Source organism: Acomys russatus, chromosome X, assembly GCF_903995435.1.
Source record: "Acomys russatus chromosome X, mAcoRus1.1, whole genome shotgun sequence".
Classification (NCBI taxonomy): domain Eukaryota; kingdom Metazoa; phylum Chordata; class Mammalia; order Rodentia; family Muridae; genus Acomys; species Acomys russatus.
In genome coordinates, this window is record NC_067169.1 from 97,774,856 (window position 1) to 97,794,110 (window position 19,255).

A 19,255-nucleotide genomic window follows, 5' to 3' on the forward strand; every position below is an offset into this window, starting at 1 on the left:
TATCAGCAGGAGATGCAGGCCCAGTGTGAAAACTACAGAATGTCCTTCAGACTCCACAGCTAATTTGTTTGTAAATTCGATTGTTATTGTAAGAAGAACATATTGTACACGATGCTACTTACATGATGCTACTTGCCAATTTGCTATTTGTGTCTGTTGTATCGTGGGTTTTATCATTGCAGTCAAAGAAATAACCCTTTCAGCACTGGTAGAAATGGGAAGAGGAAGATAGAAGCTTTTTTTTTTTTCACTCCTGAGTCTCTATTTTAAATTCAAATCTATTTAGTAAATATCTATTGTGCATTCACCACTGTGGGGGATACAGTGACTGAAGGCGGGTCAAGCAGACAACTGTCCAGGAAAACATAAAATCATGTGAGGTCAGGTGATGAGAGCATGAGTTCTGTAATAATTCAGAGGGAGGAGATCACTGTGTGTCTTTGTGCAGGAAATATACCTCTTGCCCTCCTGAGAGGCAAGGCTTTGCTTGTACAGAAAAGCCTGGGGCTTAAAAAGAAGTCCTTAACAGCATTCTTCAGTTTCTTCCTGCTGCGAGGTTGCAGAAATGTGTCCGTTGCAGGTTGTTAATATTATAGTGTTGGCCCCAAAAGATAGGCCAAGCTTCCAATTCCCTTTGGCACACAGAGCAATTTACAGGCCAGAAGTATAAGTGCCCAGCTTTTATGAAATGGTCTGATTTCATTGATCAGTCATTCTGAGATTATGTTTTCATTTCTGTAGCTACTGCTAACCCTTCTTGCTGATGTAATATTTCTGGAAGAAACTATTAAAACATTTCACCATAGAGATGTGAAGATATAAGTGGACATGGCTCTGAATGGGAAGAGAAAACATCACAAGTCATGATTGTTCTCCTCTGAAGTTCGTTTTAAGTTAGACTAGAATGCCACAGATTATCTCTCTTACCTTAACTCTGTAATGTCTCCAAATGATAAGGACACTAATAACAGCAGATGGCCTAATGAATATTTAGAAGGAGGATTTAACTAGTTGTATTTTCATTACGGCTGCAGTGTGCTTCCGGGTTTTGCCCACCACTTCCCTGTGTGAAAGACAAAATCACACACACGCAGCAGATGGCCCAGCTCAAGCTTATGTTTCCAGAACTCCAGAGACTGACCACCTGACCGCTTACCACACACACAGAATCATTTAAGGTAGCATGCTGATTATAGACTTGAGTCCGAGCAAAACTAAAAAGTACAGGTGATGAATTTTGAATACCTGAGTTTTAATGAGAGGGGACTCAAAATCACACTCATAACACATTGAGCAGCTCTGGATGAAGTCTTTTAATAACAGCATCTTACAGATCCAGTAATGATGAAATCCTCTGTGACAAACAGTCCACTCTAATTAATGTTTCATCCAAACTGTAAGCATATTTGAGTGACTCCAGCAGCAACAATGACATGAAAATCTAACACCTCATTGCACAGTATGCTAGTTATTAAGTTACTGTCTCTCAGCTCCAAACCCATCCCTTTTAAAGACATTACTGTGTGATGCTGCAGTGGAGACAATGCTATCGACATTTTTTTTTTTTTGCCAGCTGTATTTCCGATAAATTTTGACATATGGAAAATAAAGGGATGCTGGGAGGCTTGAGGAGTGAGAAGGGACTTGTACCTTCCTGCTAGGTTTCTGTTCCTGTCAACATCGTCTCAATAGTAGTCCTTCACTCTAGCAGCACTAGCTGCCTGCACTTTCCAGCTAATTTGCATAGTCTAAGATTCAGCCTCATCATGGCCTTTTAAAGGTACTAGAGTTAAATTTGTTATAAGTACATTCTTATTGTGAGACTGCTAGTATCATTTTCTTAACAGTCTATTTCCTACTTTCACAGAACAAAACTCCCAAGCTTCTAAGTTCTAACAATCTCAAACTCTTCTTTTTGTTTCCCAGGCCTAGAGGTGGCAGCCATTTCCTGAATGTGTTCTTAACTTTCTTAACCCATTTAACACATGTGCAGTCCTTTCCATGTATTAAATAGTGTCATAATAAATAAGCACTTTATACTCTCTCATTGGGTACAGACTAATAGTTATAGTATGAACCCAAACACAAGAATGAAGGAAGAATAATGCATTACTGTAGGCCAACGGCAGTAGTAAAATGGTTGTGATGGTTAATATCAATTGTCAACTTTTCAGAATCTAGAATCATTCCAGAAGAAGGGTCTCTGAGAATGTCTGGGTGAGATTACCTTAATTATGTTAACTGACATATAAGACTTGATCCACTGTTGGGTGGAACCATTCCCTGGGCTTGGGTCCCAGACTGGTAGAAAAGAGAATGTTAACTGGGGGCTAGCATGCATGCATTTGTTACACTATTTTGGCTGTGGACATAATGCAACTAATTAGCTACTTAACCATCCTGTGGCCTTGACTGCCCTGCCATGATGTACTGTGCTTTGAACTGGGAACTAAAATAAACACCCTTTTCCTGCAAATTGGCTAGATTAGAGTGTTTTATCATAGTAACTTTTGAAACCGAGATGCCGGCAGATGTAAATCAGTAAAAGTGAACGAAAACTGTTAAGGGCCATTTTGACTTTCATACATTAGCTGACATAGGCTGAGCCTAAGTAATAGGTGCTAAAATTGCCATAAAAGTAAAAACAATGAGAACAACACATAAAATAAATGTGTATGTTAGAAATTTTGTTGCAAATGACTTTAACCAGGGCTTTTCTGACACCCTTAAAATGCTATTATTCTGTGCTACTATCTCATTCTTGTGATATTTGAGGATAATTTCATAATTGGTTATGTATTGCTCATATGCCTTTGGAGTTGTAATTGTACTTAATGTTTATGAATTTGGCCTACAACAATGTTTTCTTTGTGTCCAGAATTTTATTTGTAAACAGTAATATGTTGAGTATCTACCACTATATTTTTTTTCTATTTCCATTTGATACTTACCTTCTTAGATGCTGGGATCATTCCTTCAGAATGGTCTTCCCATGGATTTGGAGAATAGAAGTGTAGTAAGGAGTGAACTAAATGGATATGAGCAATCACCTCACTGTATTTCCACATAGATGTTTTAGACACTAAGAGTAAGCTGTGTTTTGTAGGTTTGACTTAATTTTTGTTCTTAAAAATTGGAATCTTTCATTTGTTAGAATAAACAATATGATACACTCATGTATCTAATTTTCCAAATGTTTTGAATTTACAATATTTATTTATTAAATGGATTTTATGCCAAAAAGAGAGAATGTGTCTTAGGATAAGTCCTTTCATCAAATATACTCTGTTGGTAAATGCTATGCATGTTCCTTTGCTCAGTTTTCTAAATATGCTGACTTTTACAAGAGTAGATAACCTTCTTTTATGTAAAACAACATCTTTGAATGGTGTTTCCATTTGATAAAGGATTGGCATTGATTTATTTACTTCCCCTTCCTATAGTTAAGAGGGACTTGGGTGATACTTAAGAGATAGTCGTAAATATAATGAGCCTGAGTTGCTTATGCTGGGATACTGTCCTAAAACATCTAGACACAAACTACTGACTTGATAAACCAGGTATTTTTGTATCTTAGACAGCTTCAGGTTCATCTCAGGTCATGGAGCATGTCAAGCAAAACGTGTAGAAGAATGAACGGTTCAACAGTAGTTTGCAAGCTTTGCATTTTGTGACTCTCCCTGAACTTTGAAGATGTCTTTCCTCTGGTGCTTAATAATTTTAATAAGAGCTAACGTGCCATTGTCCTTTGTGGGGAAAGAGGACACTGCTGAGGGAGTTTTATTTATGTGATAAATTACATTTTCGATATAGCATTGAACACGGTACTTGACTTTTATTTTAAAGCATCTGAAAACTCTGCCTATTTGCTCCTGTGCAGACATTTCAGCAGAATTTGGATATGCTGAATTTGAAGGTGTGGGCCTGCTGTTCTTTGTTTCTTATACAAGTGGCTTGAGCTGTCAACTTGGAGGCCTCAATGCAAATATCTGAAATAACAGGTCATTGTATCAGAGTTTATTAGAGAGATGTAGGCCCCAAAGAGCAGTTCAAATAATTTAAGTGAAGTTTGAGAACAAACGTATGAAAAAGAAGTTTGTACATACTCTTGTTGCAACATTTCTCTCAGTTTATTATTTGATTAAATCTTTTATATTAGATTTTTAAAACCTGATAGACATGCTTAAAACCTGAATGTCTCAAACAAACAAACAACAACAACAACAGCAACAACAAACCAGAGTCATTGGTAAAGGAGTTTGCATTGCTTTCTTCTGAGGAAACTTCCAGCTTCAAAACGTCTTTGAAGTTTTTACTTAGCTGGGAGCCTTTCTCTTTCATTTTGTTTCACATTGAGCATGATAGTGTTCTTCATATTGACCTAGATAAACTCTTCTTTGCTATCCCCTTTTATTATTTATTTATTTGACAAAATTGACCCATCTACACTGGCTGCAAGCTACTCACCAAATAAACTGCCTTTACCTCTCAAGCTCAAAGAGGTAGGAGACGATCTACAAATCTCAGCTACACAGATGTGTGCAATTCCAGTTCATTCCAGCCCTAGCCCCACAATCTGCATATGAGTTCTTTAAAGGAGAAAGAAAATGAAGGATTTGGGGCACCATTCAATGAATAAATGATCTAGTTCGAATTTCACGTCAGCATTAGGCAGAAGAAACTTTCTGTGACGGTCAAAGGAGGCTAAGGCCAGTTTCTGGAACATATGTTTGCCACAGCCCATTGAACACACCTATGAGTATTTGTCTCTCTGCAAAAGGTACGCTTCCATGAAATGGTCAGATCAGAATATATATATATATATATATATATATATATATATATATATATTTATATATATATATATATTTCCAAACTTCTGCTAGTTTTCCTCCAATACTGTCAGTTATCAGGTCAATTCTCCATATTGGGAGAGCAAGGTCAAATACAGCTACTATTATTCCTATTACTAGTATAGTATTTTATTGAGCACTTGTAAGCCAAATGCTCTGTTAAATGATTTATACATATTGACTTCACTGAATCTTTACAACCTCACTATGAGGCAGGTACATTATCATTCCCATTGATGGATAAACAATTTTTTCCAAGGGCATCCATCAAATATAGTTCTAGGATTTGAAATAAGCAGTCTGTGTTCCTAACCACTGTGCTTTATTGACTGTGCATATTGGTATTACTATGAAGGAGAAGTTATCTAAAAGACCTGAATTTGTCTCTTGAATCCTCTATTAAGTCTTAAAGAAGTGTCTGGCTGGCCTTCCCATGTCCAGAGGGTGTTTTTATTTTTATTTTTTAAATTTTTTCTTGCATATGACAGAGCCAGAAGACTGGGTTTCAGCTGCACAAGCAATAAACAATATTATCCAGGAATACATTTAAGTTAGACACTGACAACAGATATTACAAAATCAGAATAACCACCTTGCAAACTGATTTTGTTCTTGTGTCCTCTCATTTTAGCAAGCATGTGATGAATCGGCAGAAAATGTTTCCTGAAGATGCCAATTAGCACCTTACATCACCCTCTATATTTGTAAAGCACTCCATACTTTAGCAAGTGCTTTCCCATTAAAAAAGAGAGGCCACTTAATCAACAATTGGGGTAATTTATTGAATTAGCTTTCATACAGAGGAATAATTAAGCAGCTCTAGAATTCTAGTGTCAGTTTAAAAAAACATAGTGCTGAAACTGAAATTATAGAGCACTTTCTTTTGGGTCAAGAACCAGACAAAAATGAGTTTTTCTGTATTACCATTTCAGAGGAGAGCAGAACAAATGATTCAGCAAGATTTTTTAAAAATGAGCAAGTGGCATCTAAACGTAGTGACTATGCAGCACTTTAAATACAATTTATAGCCTTTATTTTGAACATATCTTTCATTTATGAGTAAGTAACACGGAAAGCCATTAGGAATGCCCAAGGAAATAACTAAAAAATGGTTTTAGTATGGCTTCAAAATATGATATTTAAACTACTCTGATTGCCACTATATTCTGTGGCAGCAAAATATGATTGCTATGTAGATTGAAGTTGGTGTCACTTTTTGTACTTGCCCACTTAACTGGCAATTTGATTGAGTGCATGTTTGAACTCCTGAAATAACCAATTGCTGAGCATCTACACTGCTGTTCTTTTGTGGTCCAGGAATGGAGGTAGTGAGTGAAGACACAAAATTCCATTGGAGGCTGGGCTTCTAGGACTTTTGATGTCATCTAATCCATTACTTGATGATTACTATGCAAATGGTAATTCAGTTGGTGAAAGCAACCATGCCTAATTGAGAGGGTATGGGCAATTGACATTAGGCCTATAAAATAACTCTTTTTTCACTCTCTGGGCCTTGTTAATCTGTTATTATATCTTCTTTCCACCTCAACTGTCTCTTATTTTATCATTTCTTTCTCTGCCTGTTGCCCCTTGATATTGCTAGCTACCAAGACAAATATTCCTGCATATTTCAGATACATTGTCTTTATCTTTTATATTTTGCTGTTATTATGCAACCTATCTTCTTCTTCTACCCCATATACCTCTATCTGAATTATATACGGTTGCCACAGATGTTTGCTTTGCACTGACAGTGAGATGGACTTTACATTTATCTAAGCATTGGGAAGGTGTGGTGGGAGTTGAGGTGGTGAGATTTTCATCTCTTGTCACAGGAACTTTTAAAATAAACTTTCTTTTTTCCCTGGGAGATCCCTTTATTCAAGCAGACTTATTATAATTCAGATTTTCTTGATTCCCTACAGAGCTTCACAAACTCAGAAGTCAGTCCCTGCAGGGAATTTCACTTATAATGGCCTTCATTCGAAAGATCTAATTCTGTTCTCATTCAGTGTGCACATGAGAGAGTGATGGAAGTGCACAAAGAAAGGCAACTAACCCCTGAAAAACTTGAGTTTCAATATCATCTGCATCACTCAGGGTGATGGAGGACATTCTATAAATGTGAAAGGGATTGCAGGGGGAGAGAGAGAGAGACAATGAGAGACATTAGGTGAGAGTTGAAGAAAGGAAAATAGAGGTGCCTTTTCCCTCTTATAATTTTGTTTCTTTTTTATTTTTATTTTTCGTCCAAGATTGCTGTAACTTTTCAGGCTTGACTGTTATTATATGTGCATTTTAAAAAAACAACAGAAAATGCTGAATATACTGTATAAAGGAATTGGCATGTAGATTTTTAAAAAGGATGCTTTATATTTTCCCATTCTATCCAGTTGTAGTTTACTTGAAGCTTGCAAAAAATTCTAAGGACAATAGAAAATGACTTTTTCAGTTATGTAGAGAGTGGAAGACAGCCAGGGAAGCCAGAGGTCTGTTGCTTGGGGCAGGTGGTATAATGCTGATGGATGAAAGAGAAGGGAAGGTTTGGTTTATTCTGTTAAGCAAAATGACCACAAAGAATATCCATTCAAAGTTACTAAAGCCCAACATGGGTGAAGGGATTTTAAAAGAAAACCTAACTTCTTTACTAAATTCATGTTTTTAGTTTTGGCCATTTGGCCAGGAAGAAGAATTACCTTGTAGAAAGAAAGAAATTGAAAATAGACTTTGGGAACCATTTCTTCTTCTTCTTCTTCTTCTTCTTCTTCTTCTTCTTCTTCTTCTTCTTCTTCTTCTTCTTCTTCTTCTTCTTCTTCTTCTTCTCCTCTCTTAGTTCATTATTATTGAAAACTAGTGGATGATTGATGATTAGTGTGGGTTAAACATAGATTGGACTTCAAGAGGAGTCAATGTGTCTCCTTTAAAGTTCATGTAAGGTACTTGTTTCAGAAAAATACTCCAAGGTACATATAAATGTGACTTCTCTAGTGTGATTAGGAAGTATAACTTAATGGATCCTATGGGTACATACAGATTTATATGACCTATTCACAGAACTGTTTTACACAATTAGCCTGTTGAAATATATTCTTGAAGTAATACTTACTCTTACCACACATAAAACAGTCTGATTTTTCTTTTGAGTTTGACTTTGGGAAAAAAGTTTATCATAGGTTATTGAATTGATTTTATTGCCTAGTCCATAGATGGTAGATCAAATGCATGGCCAATAATCTAACTAATAACTAGGCTAGTTATCTCACACTTACATCTTGGGTTTTTATTACAGTTGAAGACATAAACGACAGTCATAAATCCATAGTTGATACCAGCCTTGGAAAGATAATGAAGACACTGGAATACAAAAAGTGTACTAAACCAAATAACAAGGTATAGGTGTATACTGTAGTATGATTTAAATAAACAATTGTGTAATACTAGGTGAGGAGATAGGGCTGAAAGGCAGGGTCTTTTAGCAGTTTACTATCACATTGTATGTCAAACGTATGGCATTAAGGAGTAAGGGATGCCTTTTGCTCTTACTGCTCTTGCAGAGGACCTGGGCTTGGTTCCTAGTACCCATACTGGCCATATAAAAAATGCTTGTAACTCTAATTCCAGGGGATTTAAAACTCTCTTCTGCCTCTCTGGGCACCTACACACACAGAACACACATAAGCTCCTGAAGACATATATACATGCACACAAAATAAATGTATAAATAAATCTTTAAAAGTGTGGCATTATTGTGAAAAACATCAATCCAACCTTAGCTGTGGCTTCTTAATGTGTGTTTTTTACTTATTAACATTTTCCCAAACTACTTTAGTGGTCACTGTAAGAGTTAGCATTGAATAGGGGTGTATTTGCTGGGATCCTTAAAATCTACTATTTTATAAATGGAAACTTTACTTAAAGTAGATATTGTATGTTTAAATACAACCAGAAAAAGAAAACAAATCAAAGTATGTGTCTTATAAGCAATGAGGAATTAGTATTATCTGTGGTTGAGTATCTGCTGTTGGGTTGAATTTTGTTGTAGCGTTAGGCTTTCTTAAAGTAGTAAATCCAGCTCTCAGAGTTACTCAGTCTAACTCCCAATTCTATCATATCTAAGCATGAGAGGCGAGGATAGGGCAGGAAGACTGAAATGAAGCAATGAAAATGAATATCTGACTCTTTTCAGAATCAATTCATTCCCTGAAGTGAAAAATCTGGTTACTTAGAAAGGAAAGTTATACTTCAGAATCTATTCTGAGAGTTGTTGAGCTTCACATTTTAGTTAAAAATATATTGATTTTGAGTAAGTGGCTGATTTTATTGCCAAAGCAAATTTCATTTCTCAAGATGATTAGATTTTATTAAACTATTTCCTAACTGTCAGTAAACACATATTCTGTGACTAAACAGCATAGTCCTCAACCAAGTGGCATTCATCTCTTGGCTAAATAGAATGATATTTGATCAACTCCAATTTTGAAAACGTGTAGCTTGTAAGGATGTACACCTGAGGCCTGAAAGTTTATGTTCAGAGCCTGATTTTATCACTTTATAATTCAATGGTCACAGTATACTATGTATCTTTCTCAATAACAGTTTTATCTTCCATTGGTGTGAACACTTTAACCAACCTTTTAAGTATGGTTGGGTTGTGGAGATAACATGGAACAGTGTATAATAACAAGACTGTGTGTACACACATATATATGCATATCTCTCTTTACACATACAAACATACACCCTGGTGTGTTTCAGTCATAAAAAAGAATGAAGTTATGTCATTTGCAGGAACGTGGATGCAACAGCAGATACTCATATTAATCAAATTAAGCTGGTCTCAGAAAGACACATGTTTTCTAGATTTTATGTGGCTAAGATCAGGAATGTATATTGTATGTATGTGGAATAAAAAAGATTAGTGGGTGGAAAGAGGAGAAAAAAGAAAAGGATAGATAGCATAGGGGAATATGCACACTGTAAATATATACTTGCATAAAAATCAACCTTATATACCTCAGTATCATTTACAGTGAAAATTTATCAATAATAATTTAAAAATTCTCAATAAATGGTAGCAGTCATTCTTAGCACTTCACCAGAAGGTATTACGACCTGTTATTAAAGACTTTATTTCGGGGTTTCTATTTTTTTAAGAAAGTGCAGAAGACTGAGTAACAGAAAAAGAACCTTTCTGTTGCACCATTTCTCAAACTGTGTGGATATTATGCTAGCATCGATAGGACTTGCCTTGTTGGAGGACGTGCTTGTTTTGAAATGCAGGGCAGATAACTTTAGTAATGTGGTTATATTTTTGTACAGATGTCTTTATGTGAATACTTGGTTTATCTTTCTCACACCATAAGGTCTGGATGATTTCTACCAAGCATTTGCTTGAAAAGTTTCAAAAGGCAGGGGCCCCATAAAATTCTATGATCAGGTAGGCTGCTACCTCATACTATTAAGAAATAGTAAGCTTGTCTTAAGGTCTGAGTCAGAATCTTCATGCTGCAGCTGCATCCTGGACATTCCTATCAGCACAAACTGCTGCCTTGTTTATTTCTTTGTCTCTGTCTTCATCCATCAATACAGTTTGATTTACTGAAATATGAAGCTGAGCACTGTATAAGCCCAGCTGGATCCCTGTAAGTACTATTGTAAACAACTGAGCCTTTGCTCTTGGAAGGTACCATGAAGCTTCCTACTCAGCTTTCTTCTTTCCAAATGAAGACTGTCCATGTCCTTAAGGATAGCCAGGAGAAACATGGGTCACAGTTGTCGGAACAGATGGGATAATCACTGAGGATCTAGGCAGTGGCGCCACACACATGGTCCTTGCTGGAATCATTTTCTCCACTCACCCACTGGATTGCATTCATTGCACTTGTGCTCCGTCTTGATGATTTACTCATACCGAAGAGCTGATATGTTCCAAAGCCACAGCCTCCAGTCCACCCAACCCTTGTTAAAACCAGCTTATCATAGTCAGTTCAGTCAAACACCTGAAAGAATGATCTACTTTCACTTTTTCCTTGTAGCCTACTCTACCACAGCACTCCAGCTCTTGACAATTAGCATCCCACTTCACAGAGTCACTTAGCATTGTAAATCAAATGGCTTTAAAAAAAAAACCCCTCTTTTAATCCATAACCTCTACTCAACATGAGATAGTGCTCTTGAATATCTTGTTTCCTTCTTCTTATACCTGCTTAGTTTTCATCTTACTTGCTCTGTTATTTTTAGTTTTCTTTGTGGCACATACATTCTTTCTTTTACTGTTTGAAATGTACAGTTCCATAGAGCTTCGTTTTAAATCTTCTCTTTTCTGTATGCTATGTATGCTTCCCAAGGCTTCTTATGGAAACCCCATTTACCAGTTCTATAGAGAATAGGAAGTAGATAATTATAAATACTGTCTTCATTTCAGACCTTCAGTTTTTGACTAATGCATGATTTTCTTCCAGGTCTCTTTGTCTAGATTCCACACATGGGCATCTCATACTCAAGCATGCCCGTAACTGAATCTATCACCCAATACTTGCTCAAATTTGCTTCTCTTTTTCTTATATTCTCTACCTCAGTAAGTAGTACTGCTGTCCTTGTACTTCCTTAAATTGGAAATGCAGTCAGTCAAGCACACCTGTGATCAATTCATATTTTGATACTTTACATTCAGCTGCTAATAGTGCCTGCTTATGCAAAGTCACAAATCTGGGCGGAGTAATATGGAAGAGTCAGGGAATGGAAGAACAAAGATGGTTCAGGAGTCCCACAGGGAGACCATCAAGGCAGGCAGATAGGGACCCGCAGGGGTGGCAGGGCCTTGCAGAAACTGGTGCACCAACAAAAGACATTGAATGTAGAGAACCTAGACTAGCTCGGTCTCCAAGGTTAGGGCAGAGAGCGGGACTGCCTCTGACATGAACTCTGGTGGCCCAGATTTGATCACTTCCCCTTGCGGGGTGTGGGGTGGGGGGGGGAGGCCCTGCAGATACACTGAAGAAGAGGATGCAGGTGGTCTGGATGAGACCTGATAGGTTGGTCAGACGGTGAGGGGGGGTGAGGGAGGGTCCCCCCCCCCTGTCCCCCCCACCCCCTGTCAGAGGTCTAGGGGAGAGAGGAAGAGGGAGGAGGGTGGGAACAAACAGGAAGATAAGCCAGAGGAGGTGGGTAACAACTGGATATATAATGAGTAAATTATAATAATAAAAAACAAAACAAAACCAGGCAGCATCATGACTAGGTTCATCACACTGGTGGAGTACAAAGAACTAACAGCGCATCACCTGTGCTGATTTGAATGAGAATAGCTCCATAGGCTCAGAGATCTGAATATTTAGTGCCTAGTTGGTGGCCTTTATTTAGGAGGTATGGTCTTGTTGGAGTAAGTGTGGCCTTGTTGAAGAAGCTGTGTCACTGGGAGTGGATTTTGAGATTTCAAAAGCCGGAGCCAAGCCTAGTCTTGCTCTCTTTGCCTTTTGTCTGCAGATCAGGATGCAAGCTCTTACCTACTATTCCATAGTGCCATACCTGCCTGCCTGCCTCCTGCCATGCTTCCCACCATGATCATTATTGTCTAAAACCAATCAAGCTCCCAATTAAATGCTTTCTTCTATAAGCTTCACTAGTCATGGTGTCTCTTCAATACAAAAGCAACTAAGAAACCAGATATATAGCTTCTCTCTCTCTCTCTCTCTCTCTCTCTCTCTCTCTCTCTCTCTCTCTCTCTCCTCCTTCCTTCATTTCTTTTGTTCTTTCTGTCTGTCTCTCTCTCTCTTCTTCCTTCCTTCATCCCTCCCTCTTTTTTCCTCAAGACAGAGTCTCACTATGTAGCTCTGCTGTTCTAGAACTTATTTTGTAGACCCGTGTAGCCTTGACAGTCTCTGCCTTTCAAGTGTTGGAAATAAAGGCATTGCACCTCTATGCCTGGCTTGTATAACATCTTCTTACAGGCTGTTTATCACTGATGCATTGATATATGTTTTATCTGTCATACATGTAATATATTACTCCAACAGCATTTTAAATGCTCTCCTACCCTCTAATATATTTTCTCAACTATGTTCTCTATTCTATAACCACAAACATCTTCTGAAACATATTTTGATACAGTGCTGGGTATTAAATCTGGGACCTTGCATGAGAGGTAATCATCGTTTCACTGAAAAACAGTTGTAGGAATTGAATTTATATTCTTTTCATTTTTGTTTTAGAAATAGGGTCTGTAGCCCTGCCTGGAACCCACAATGTAGATCAGGCTTACCTTGAACTCACAGAGATCTGCCTGCTTTTGCATTCCCAGCACTGAGATTAACGGCATGTGCCACCACATGGTGCATTTCCTCTCTTAATGCTGTTACTTGCTCTCCACTTTCCACGGGTGAAATTAAAGTTCCATTGTGCTTATATGTTCCTTCACCATCTCACCCCTAATTACTTCTCTGCCTGAGCTCTACCCAGTCCTTCATACCATTTCCCACCGTAACTGTGTTTGCTGAGTGAGTGCAGAGCATACTACTTAGTGCAAATCCCTAGCAGAAAGGCGTGAGAGAACTATTATAGCACCAATTATGGTTGAAAAGTGTCATGTGAAAAAGAACTTGTCTCATGGCGAGGAGCTTTATATGTTCCCTCTATGGAGACAAAGAGTTCTCTTTTCCCAGTAATTTTTCCACAGAAGCACATCAGTTGTTTAGAATTGACTGATCACAGTACTGTTTCCCATTTTCAGTTAAAAATACCCCACAAATGAATCATATATGTGCATCTTCTCTCTATCCCTTCCCCTATATAAATACATTCACACCCTTCCACACTTCCATAAATGTTCTTTTTCTTTGGCTTCTGCAAGATCTTGAATCATAGAAAGCGAAACTTTTCTAGAACTTGACCATCTGATCTACTCATATATCTAATAAGAAGTTTGTTAATTTTGTTCATTTTCCAAGCCTTCCCACTCCTCATTTTATTTTTGATCTTCACTCAGATGATTTTAATTTCTGGAGTGAGGCATGCACAGAAAAAGAAAGAACCCAAATAGGTGCATCTCTAGCATTTTATAGAGCACTAATTGAAGTGAGAATCAGTAGTGGAACTAATGACAAAAACAAAACAAAACAAAAAACAAAAACAAAAACACTGGATAATGTGTTATTTTAATTTTCCCTGTTATCCTCTGTTTCAGATACTAGAAAAAAGTAAAGCTACTAGGATATTTTAATAGTAAATCATGGCACCAGTTGCCTATGCAGCAGTGACCCTACATTCCTTTCTAATGGAGCCCTGGTTTCCATTCAAGGATCAAGTAGCAATATGCTTAAAACAAACAAACAAACAACTTATTTCTAGAGAGTCTCAATCCATTTAGAAAATTCCATTTCTCCAAACTCCTAGTGAGTTACAGGCATCTATATAACTACTCAGTTCTGGACACTGTGACTGAAGAAAGAAATCTACTGGCATATTTGTTTATTTCTGGATATTTTGCTTTATGAGATGATTAAGCTTTATTGTTTAAAAAACTTTTAGACAGCGCTTTGTTATTTTGAGCAGAAACCATCCTCCCTGATGCATTAATCAATGTCAAAATTCTCAATATTACACTAATTACTTTGAAAACATTACATGGACAAAGCTACAGGTTTGTTAAATGTTGAAGCATAGCTCCTTCCCATCAAATTTTTATGTCTACAGACTAAAAAGAGTATCTAAACAGTGCTGTAATCAGGTTGTATCTTCTACACTCTTTCTACATATCATTTACTGATTTGGTAGAATGGTGTTAAAATCGGAACTTTGGGTCCAGATGAATGCTACCCTGATTGTTCTCTTTATTCTCTGGTGGATGAATATTTTAAATTTTTTTATTAATTCTTTGAGAACTTAGTACAGTACATTTAAAATCATGTTCTTTCTCATTCTTTGACTCCTCCCAGATCCTCCCTCCTTTCCACCACCCATCTTCTCATTCTTTCTCTCTTTAAATAAAAGGGCACTAGATGCCATAGGGTTTGGTTTGTATTGCCCAAATACTCCTGAGCATGAGGCTAGTCTCACAGAGTTTTGCTAAATATGTATAAAACAAATCTGAGAAAGGCCCTGTTAAGAAAACTTAAAACATCCCAGACATAGCTGTTTATATACACATGAATAACTTACTACATTCATATATTGATTAAATAGATTTGTAAAGACCTTGATCATCCTACTTTGCTAAAGTTCATTTGCTGTTGTATCTAAAAATGATAAAATTGGGCTGGCAAAATAGATCAGTGAGTTAAGACAGTTGTTACCGGCTTTGGTTACCCAAATTCTTTTTTTGTTACTCACATGGTGGAAAGAAAGAACCTATTTCTGCAAGATGTTCTTTGACTGCCATGCACACCACCTCTGTACTCTCCCAATATATAAATTAAAAAAGTAATATTGAATATTTCAGGACATAATCAACAAATATTTTAATTAATTCAATTTTGGGAGGCTTTGTTATATCAATATTCTTCCTAACATTACTTCCATCCTAGTTCACCATTTTCTCCATTTCTGCTATCTGACATTACAGCAGATGCACCAGGCATCTTTTCTATGTAATTTCTGCATGAAAAAAATTGTTATCCATTTCCACGATGTAAAATGGTGATAATGCTTGAAAACCAGCAGTGCCTACCTGAGTGATGTCCATTCCTGAGTCACAGCTCAATGGCTGTGTGGAAGTCAGACCGTTTGAGCCAATTACAGTTGTGATCACAGCATTCTCATCAATTCTTCTGATCATAGTACCATCCACAAAGTAAATGAATCCATGCCTATCAACTGTGATGCCTGTTGGGAAAAAAAGAAAATTAGTATTAACAATCTAGTGGGCCACATTCACACTAAGTTCAGAATCTTGAAAGCAACATGGAAATAGAAAAGCAGTATAAAGACATACACATTTCGTTTTGTTCAGTACAGAAATGACAAAAAGTAATGTGTAAAGATAAAGCTGGGTCCAATCTAATAGCTTTGTTTTAGTCACCGTTGTACCTGTGCTCTTTTGATATTTGCTTACCCCTACATGCAGACAGAAAACATCTCTGAGATAAAATAAGGAAGAATCAGAGAAGGCAGTGCCTGTCACATTTCTTTTAGGCTGTTGATACTTGAAGGCCACTGCTTATTTCCATGGCTGCATTAGGAAGTAATTGGCTTGGAAAGGATTAGCGTTATTTTCGAGAACCTATATTTAGTTCAAAGGGAATTTGTAGTACTTTTGATGAATTAGACTGAATTCTTCCCTCTGTATTACCTATTAAAAAGGTGGAGAGGAAAGTTATGGCACTGTGCAGAGAAGGGCAAACTTTCTTGAGAAATCAATAAATTGATCCTGATTTTTCTTTTTTCACTTATTGTTTTAAAATGCCATGCATGTATATAACATATTTTGATCAAATATTTCTTTCCCCTTGCCTCCAAATCCTTCTATAGTCTTCTACCACATTGCCTCCCAACTTTATGCCTTAAAAAACCCCACTGAGTTCACGTAGTGCTGCCAGTATGTGAGGGACAGTCAAAGTTCAATGTAGCTTTCACATAGTGTTACTTCAAGCCTGGTTTCTTGAAATTATATATTATAATAGTTCTCATAAAGCTTACCACCTAATAATGAATATATGAATTATAATTGATGTTTCACTTTCATTGAAGTATTTGCACCCAAAATTGCATGTTTTGACTTTATCTTCGGTAAAATATGAAAAAGGGATCTGCCTTATATATGGTCACTATTTTCCTGAGTATAAAGCTGGGCAGGGCTCAGCTTTATAGCCTAGTCTTTGACAGACTGGCCTGCATAAGCAACTATATGCCCAGGTTACTATTTTAAGGATCAAATGAAATAATAGACGGGAAAATCATCAAACTTACACAAGGTAGCACATCATTTACCCCCCATTTTCTTTGACACTTTACAGAATGTTCTTGAAATACCTGTGTGGGATTACAGTAAGACACCTTTGTGTGAGGGCATGCAGTTGTGGATGCTTGAAAAAATGGATAATAGTGAACTATATATAAAAACAAACATATATACATCCACATTTGAATATATTCCTGTGATAATATGATGAAGCTTAATTTATAAACTAGGCACAGTAAAAGATTAACTACCATACCCTAATAACAATAAAAAGAATATGCATAACAGTATACTATAATAAGTTGTAAGAACATAGTTTTCCTTATAGAGTATCATATACTATATTCATACTTATTTTTAGCTTTATGTATGTATGCATATGTTTATTGTATTGCAGTGTGCTTATGCATGTGGGCATGGGTTTGTGCATATATGTGAAAGACAGAGACAATTTTGAGTGTTATTCCTCAGCCAGTATTTAATTTATTATTTTTTTAGACAGGGATGCTCATTGCTAGAGCTTACCACACAGGCTAGGCTGACTGACAAGCAAGAGTAGGGGTTAAGAAATTGACCATGTCCCCTGGAGGGGGAGACCTGGTGGCACTCAGAGGAAGGATAGCAGGTTACCAAGAAGAGACTTGCTATACAGGGGGAGGAAATCCCCATCAGGAACAGTCATATGGGCGGGGAATAAGGGGAAAATGGGAGGGAGGGAAGAATGGGAGGATACAAGGGATGGGATGACCATTGAGATGTAACAAGAATAAATTAAATAAAAAAAAAAAAGAAGTCTCTGCCTTCCCAGCCCTAGGAGTACAAGTGTATGTCATCACATGTTTCTTTTTAAATGTAAGTTCTGGGGATCAAATTCAGATCCTTGTTTTTGCAAGGCAAGCACTTTGCCAACTAAGACTTCTCCCTAGCTTATCAGCCTCTTTATTCTTGTGACTGCCATGTCAAGGATGCTAATCCCTCAGACCCCTTGAAATGGCAAAGCCATCCCCAGATCAGGCTCAGAGGAAGCATCTTCCTTGGCACAAGTATGAATGTTGACATTTTATGTTGAAACTATTATCCTCCCAGATGACTCCAAACAGACACTCCTCTACAGAGGTTTAACTCATCAGCCTCCTCATTGATGCTGTATGTAATAAATGTGCTGACTGCCTGGGCTGCTGTTGATGCATCTCTTCCAGAGTGCATGACCTACCCAAACCATGTTTTTCTGTACATGTGTTTGCAGTGTCTTTATTTCCTATTACCGCAGGGGAGTTCAATCCTAAAGCTTTATAGGTTGCAGCACATGAGGAGCTTAGTTGAGATCCAAGAACCTACATAAATTTCTGTGTATGGCTGTAACACCAGTGTTGTGGGTATGGAGACAAGCAGACCACAGGAAGGGGAAGTGCTCACCGTCCAGTCACTGTAGGTGCTGCTTTTAAACTCTACTTTATTTGGGGTTCCCTTTTTTTAACCAGAGGAGAGTGCAAACACAGTCCTCCACTACCACAAATTATGCAGTTGTGTTTCCCACATTTGGGGAACTCACAGGGATCAGCACATCTGGAGTGCAATGGATAAGCCTTGCCCTGGGAAAACCACCTTCATGATCATGGTATCTCCCATGCCACATAAGTATTTATTTGGGGTTCCTTAAATGTCTACCTCCCTTCTACCCCCTCTCCAGGTATGAGAGAAAGAAGGTTAGAAGGGAAAGAAGACATAGACCTCTTTAGACTTAGCTGCTGATGGTTAAGGTCATCTGGTTCTTTGGGAAAATACCAATCTCCATGAAACCCTTTGAAGCCTCTTTCTGGGCTCTGATTTTGATGCTCTCTCAGAGTCCTTAGAATTCAACAAACTCTAGCTGGCAAAACTCATGCCTTCCCTCTAAGCCACATGGGACAATTATCAGCTGTGGAGAAACTAAAAGCAACTCCATATCCCACACTTGGGATTAAAACATAAATCTGTTTACATAACATAACTGAAACCAAAACTTTCACTATAAGCCACTCTTAGCCAAATTGTAGCTCTCCAAGTTCAGGGAAGTGACTCTATATGAAAATATAAGATGGAGACATTATTGAGAAAGACATCTCAATGTCATTTCTAGCTTCCACACATGCCCACATGAGTGAGTGTATCGCCCACATACATGTGAACAAACACATATATACGCAAACGTATACATACAGACACAGGAAAAATGGCTGAGATATTATCCCAATAAGCAGTTCATAGATGAGCTAATGCATTGGCATGGGGTTAATATTCAGATTTGGCTCAGGCATATAACTGATCAATCTCTATGTTACTTATAAAGTATTTTTAACATTTATAAAAATTATAAAATTCATTTTAATTTTACCTAAAATCCTCTTAAAATCTTTTATATTTTTGCCAAACCTCTAAGGATAACACTATGTCCAAATAAGAGCATTTTATGTCAACAAACCCTTTTATCATATTTAGAAGTATATGTAGCTTTAATGAAGTCAATAAA

The 19,255-nt window shown here is 37.3% G+C and overlaps 1 protein-coding gene and 1 non-coding gene across 4 annotated transcripts in view; both read right to left on the reverse strand.

The window, feature by feature from the left end:
- Tenm1 (teneurin transmembrane protein 1) overlaps window positions 1-19,255 on the reverse strand; it is an 873,613-nt gene that overhangs the window by 48,203 nt on the left and 806,155 nt on the right. For all 3 annotated transcript variants that reach the window (XM_051141408.1, XM_051141407.1, XM_051141405.1), the window contains one exon: window positions 15,517-15,671. In XM_051141408.1, coding sequence (XP_050997365.1) covers window positions 15,517-15,671 — 155 coding nt within the window. The remainder of the gene's footprint in view (window positions 1-15,516; window positions 15,672-19,255) is intronic.
- On the reverse strand, window positions 18,225-18,388 carry LOC127186012 (U1 spliceosomal RNA). Its single transcript, XR_007830269.1, has one exon. It is a non-coding gene; the product is annotated as a U1 spliceosomal RNA (small nuclear RNA).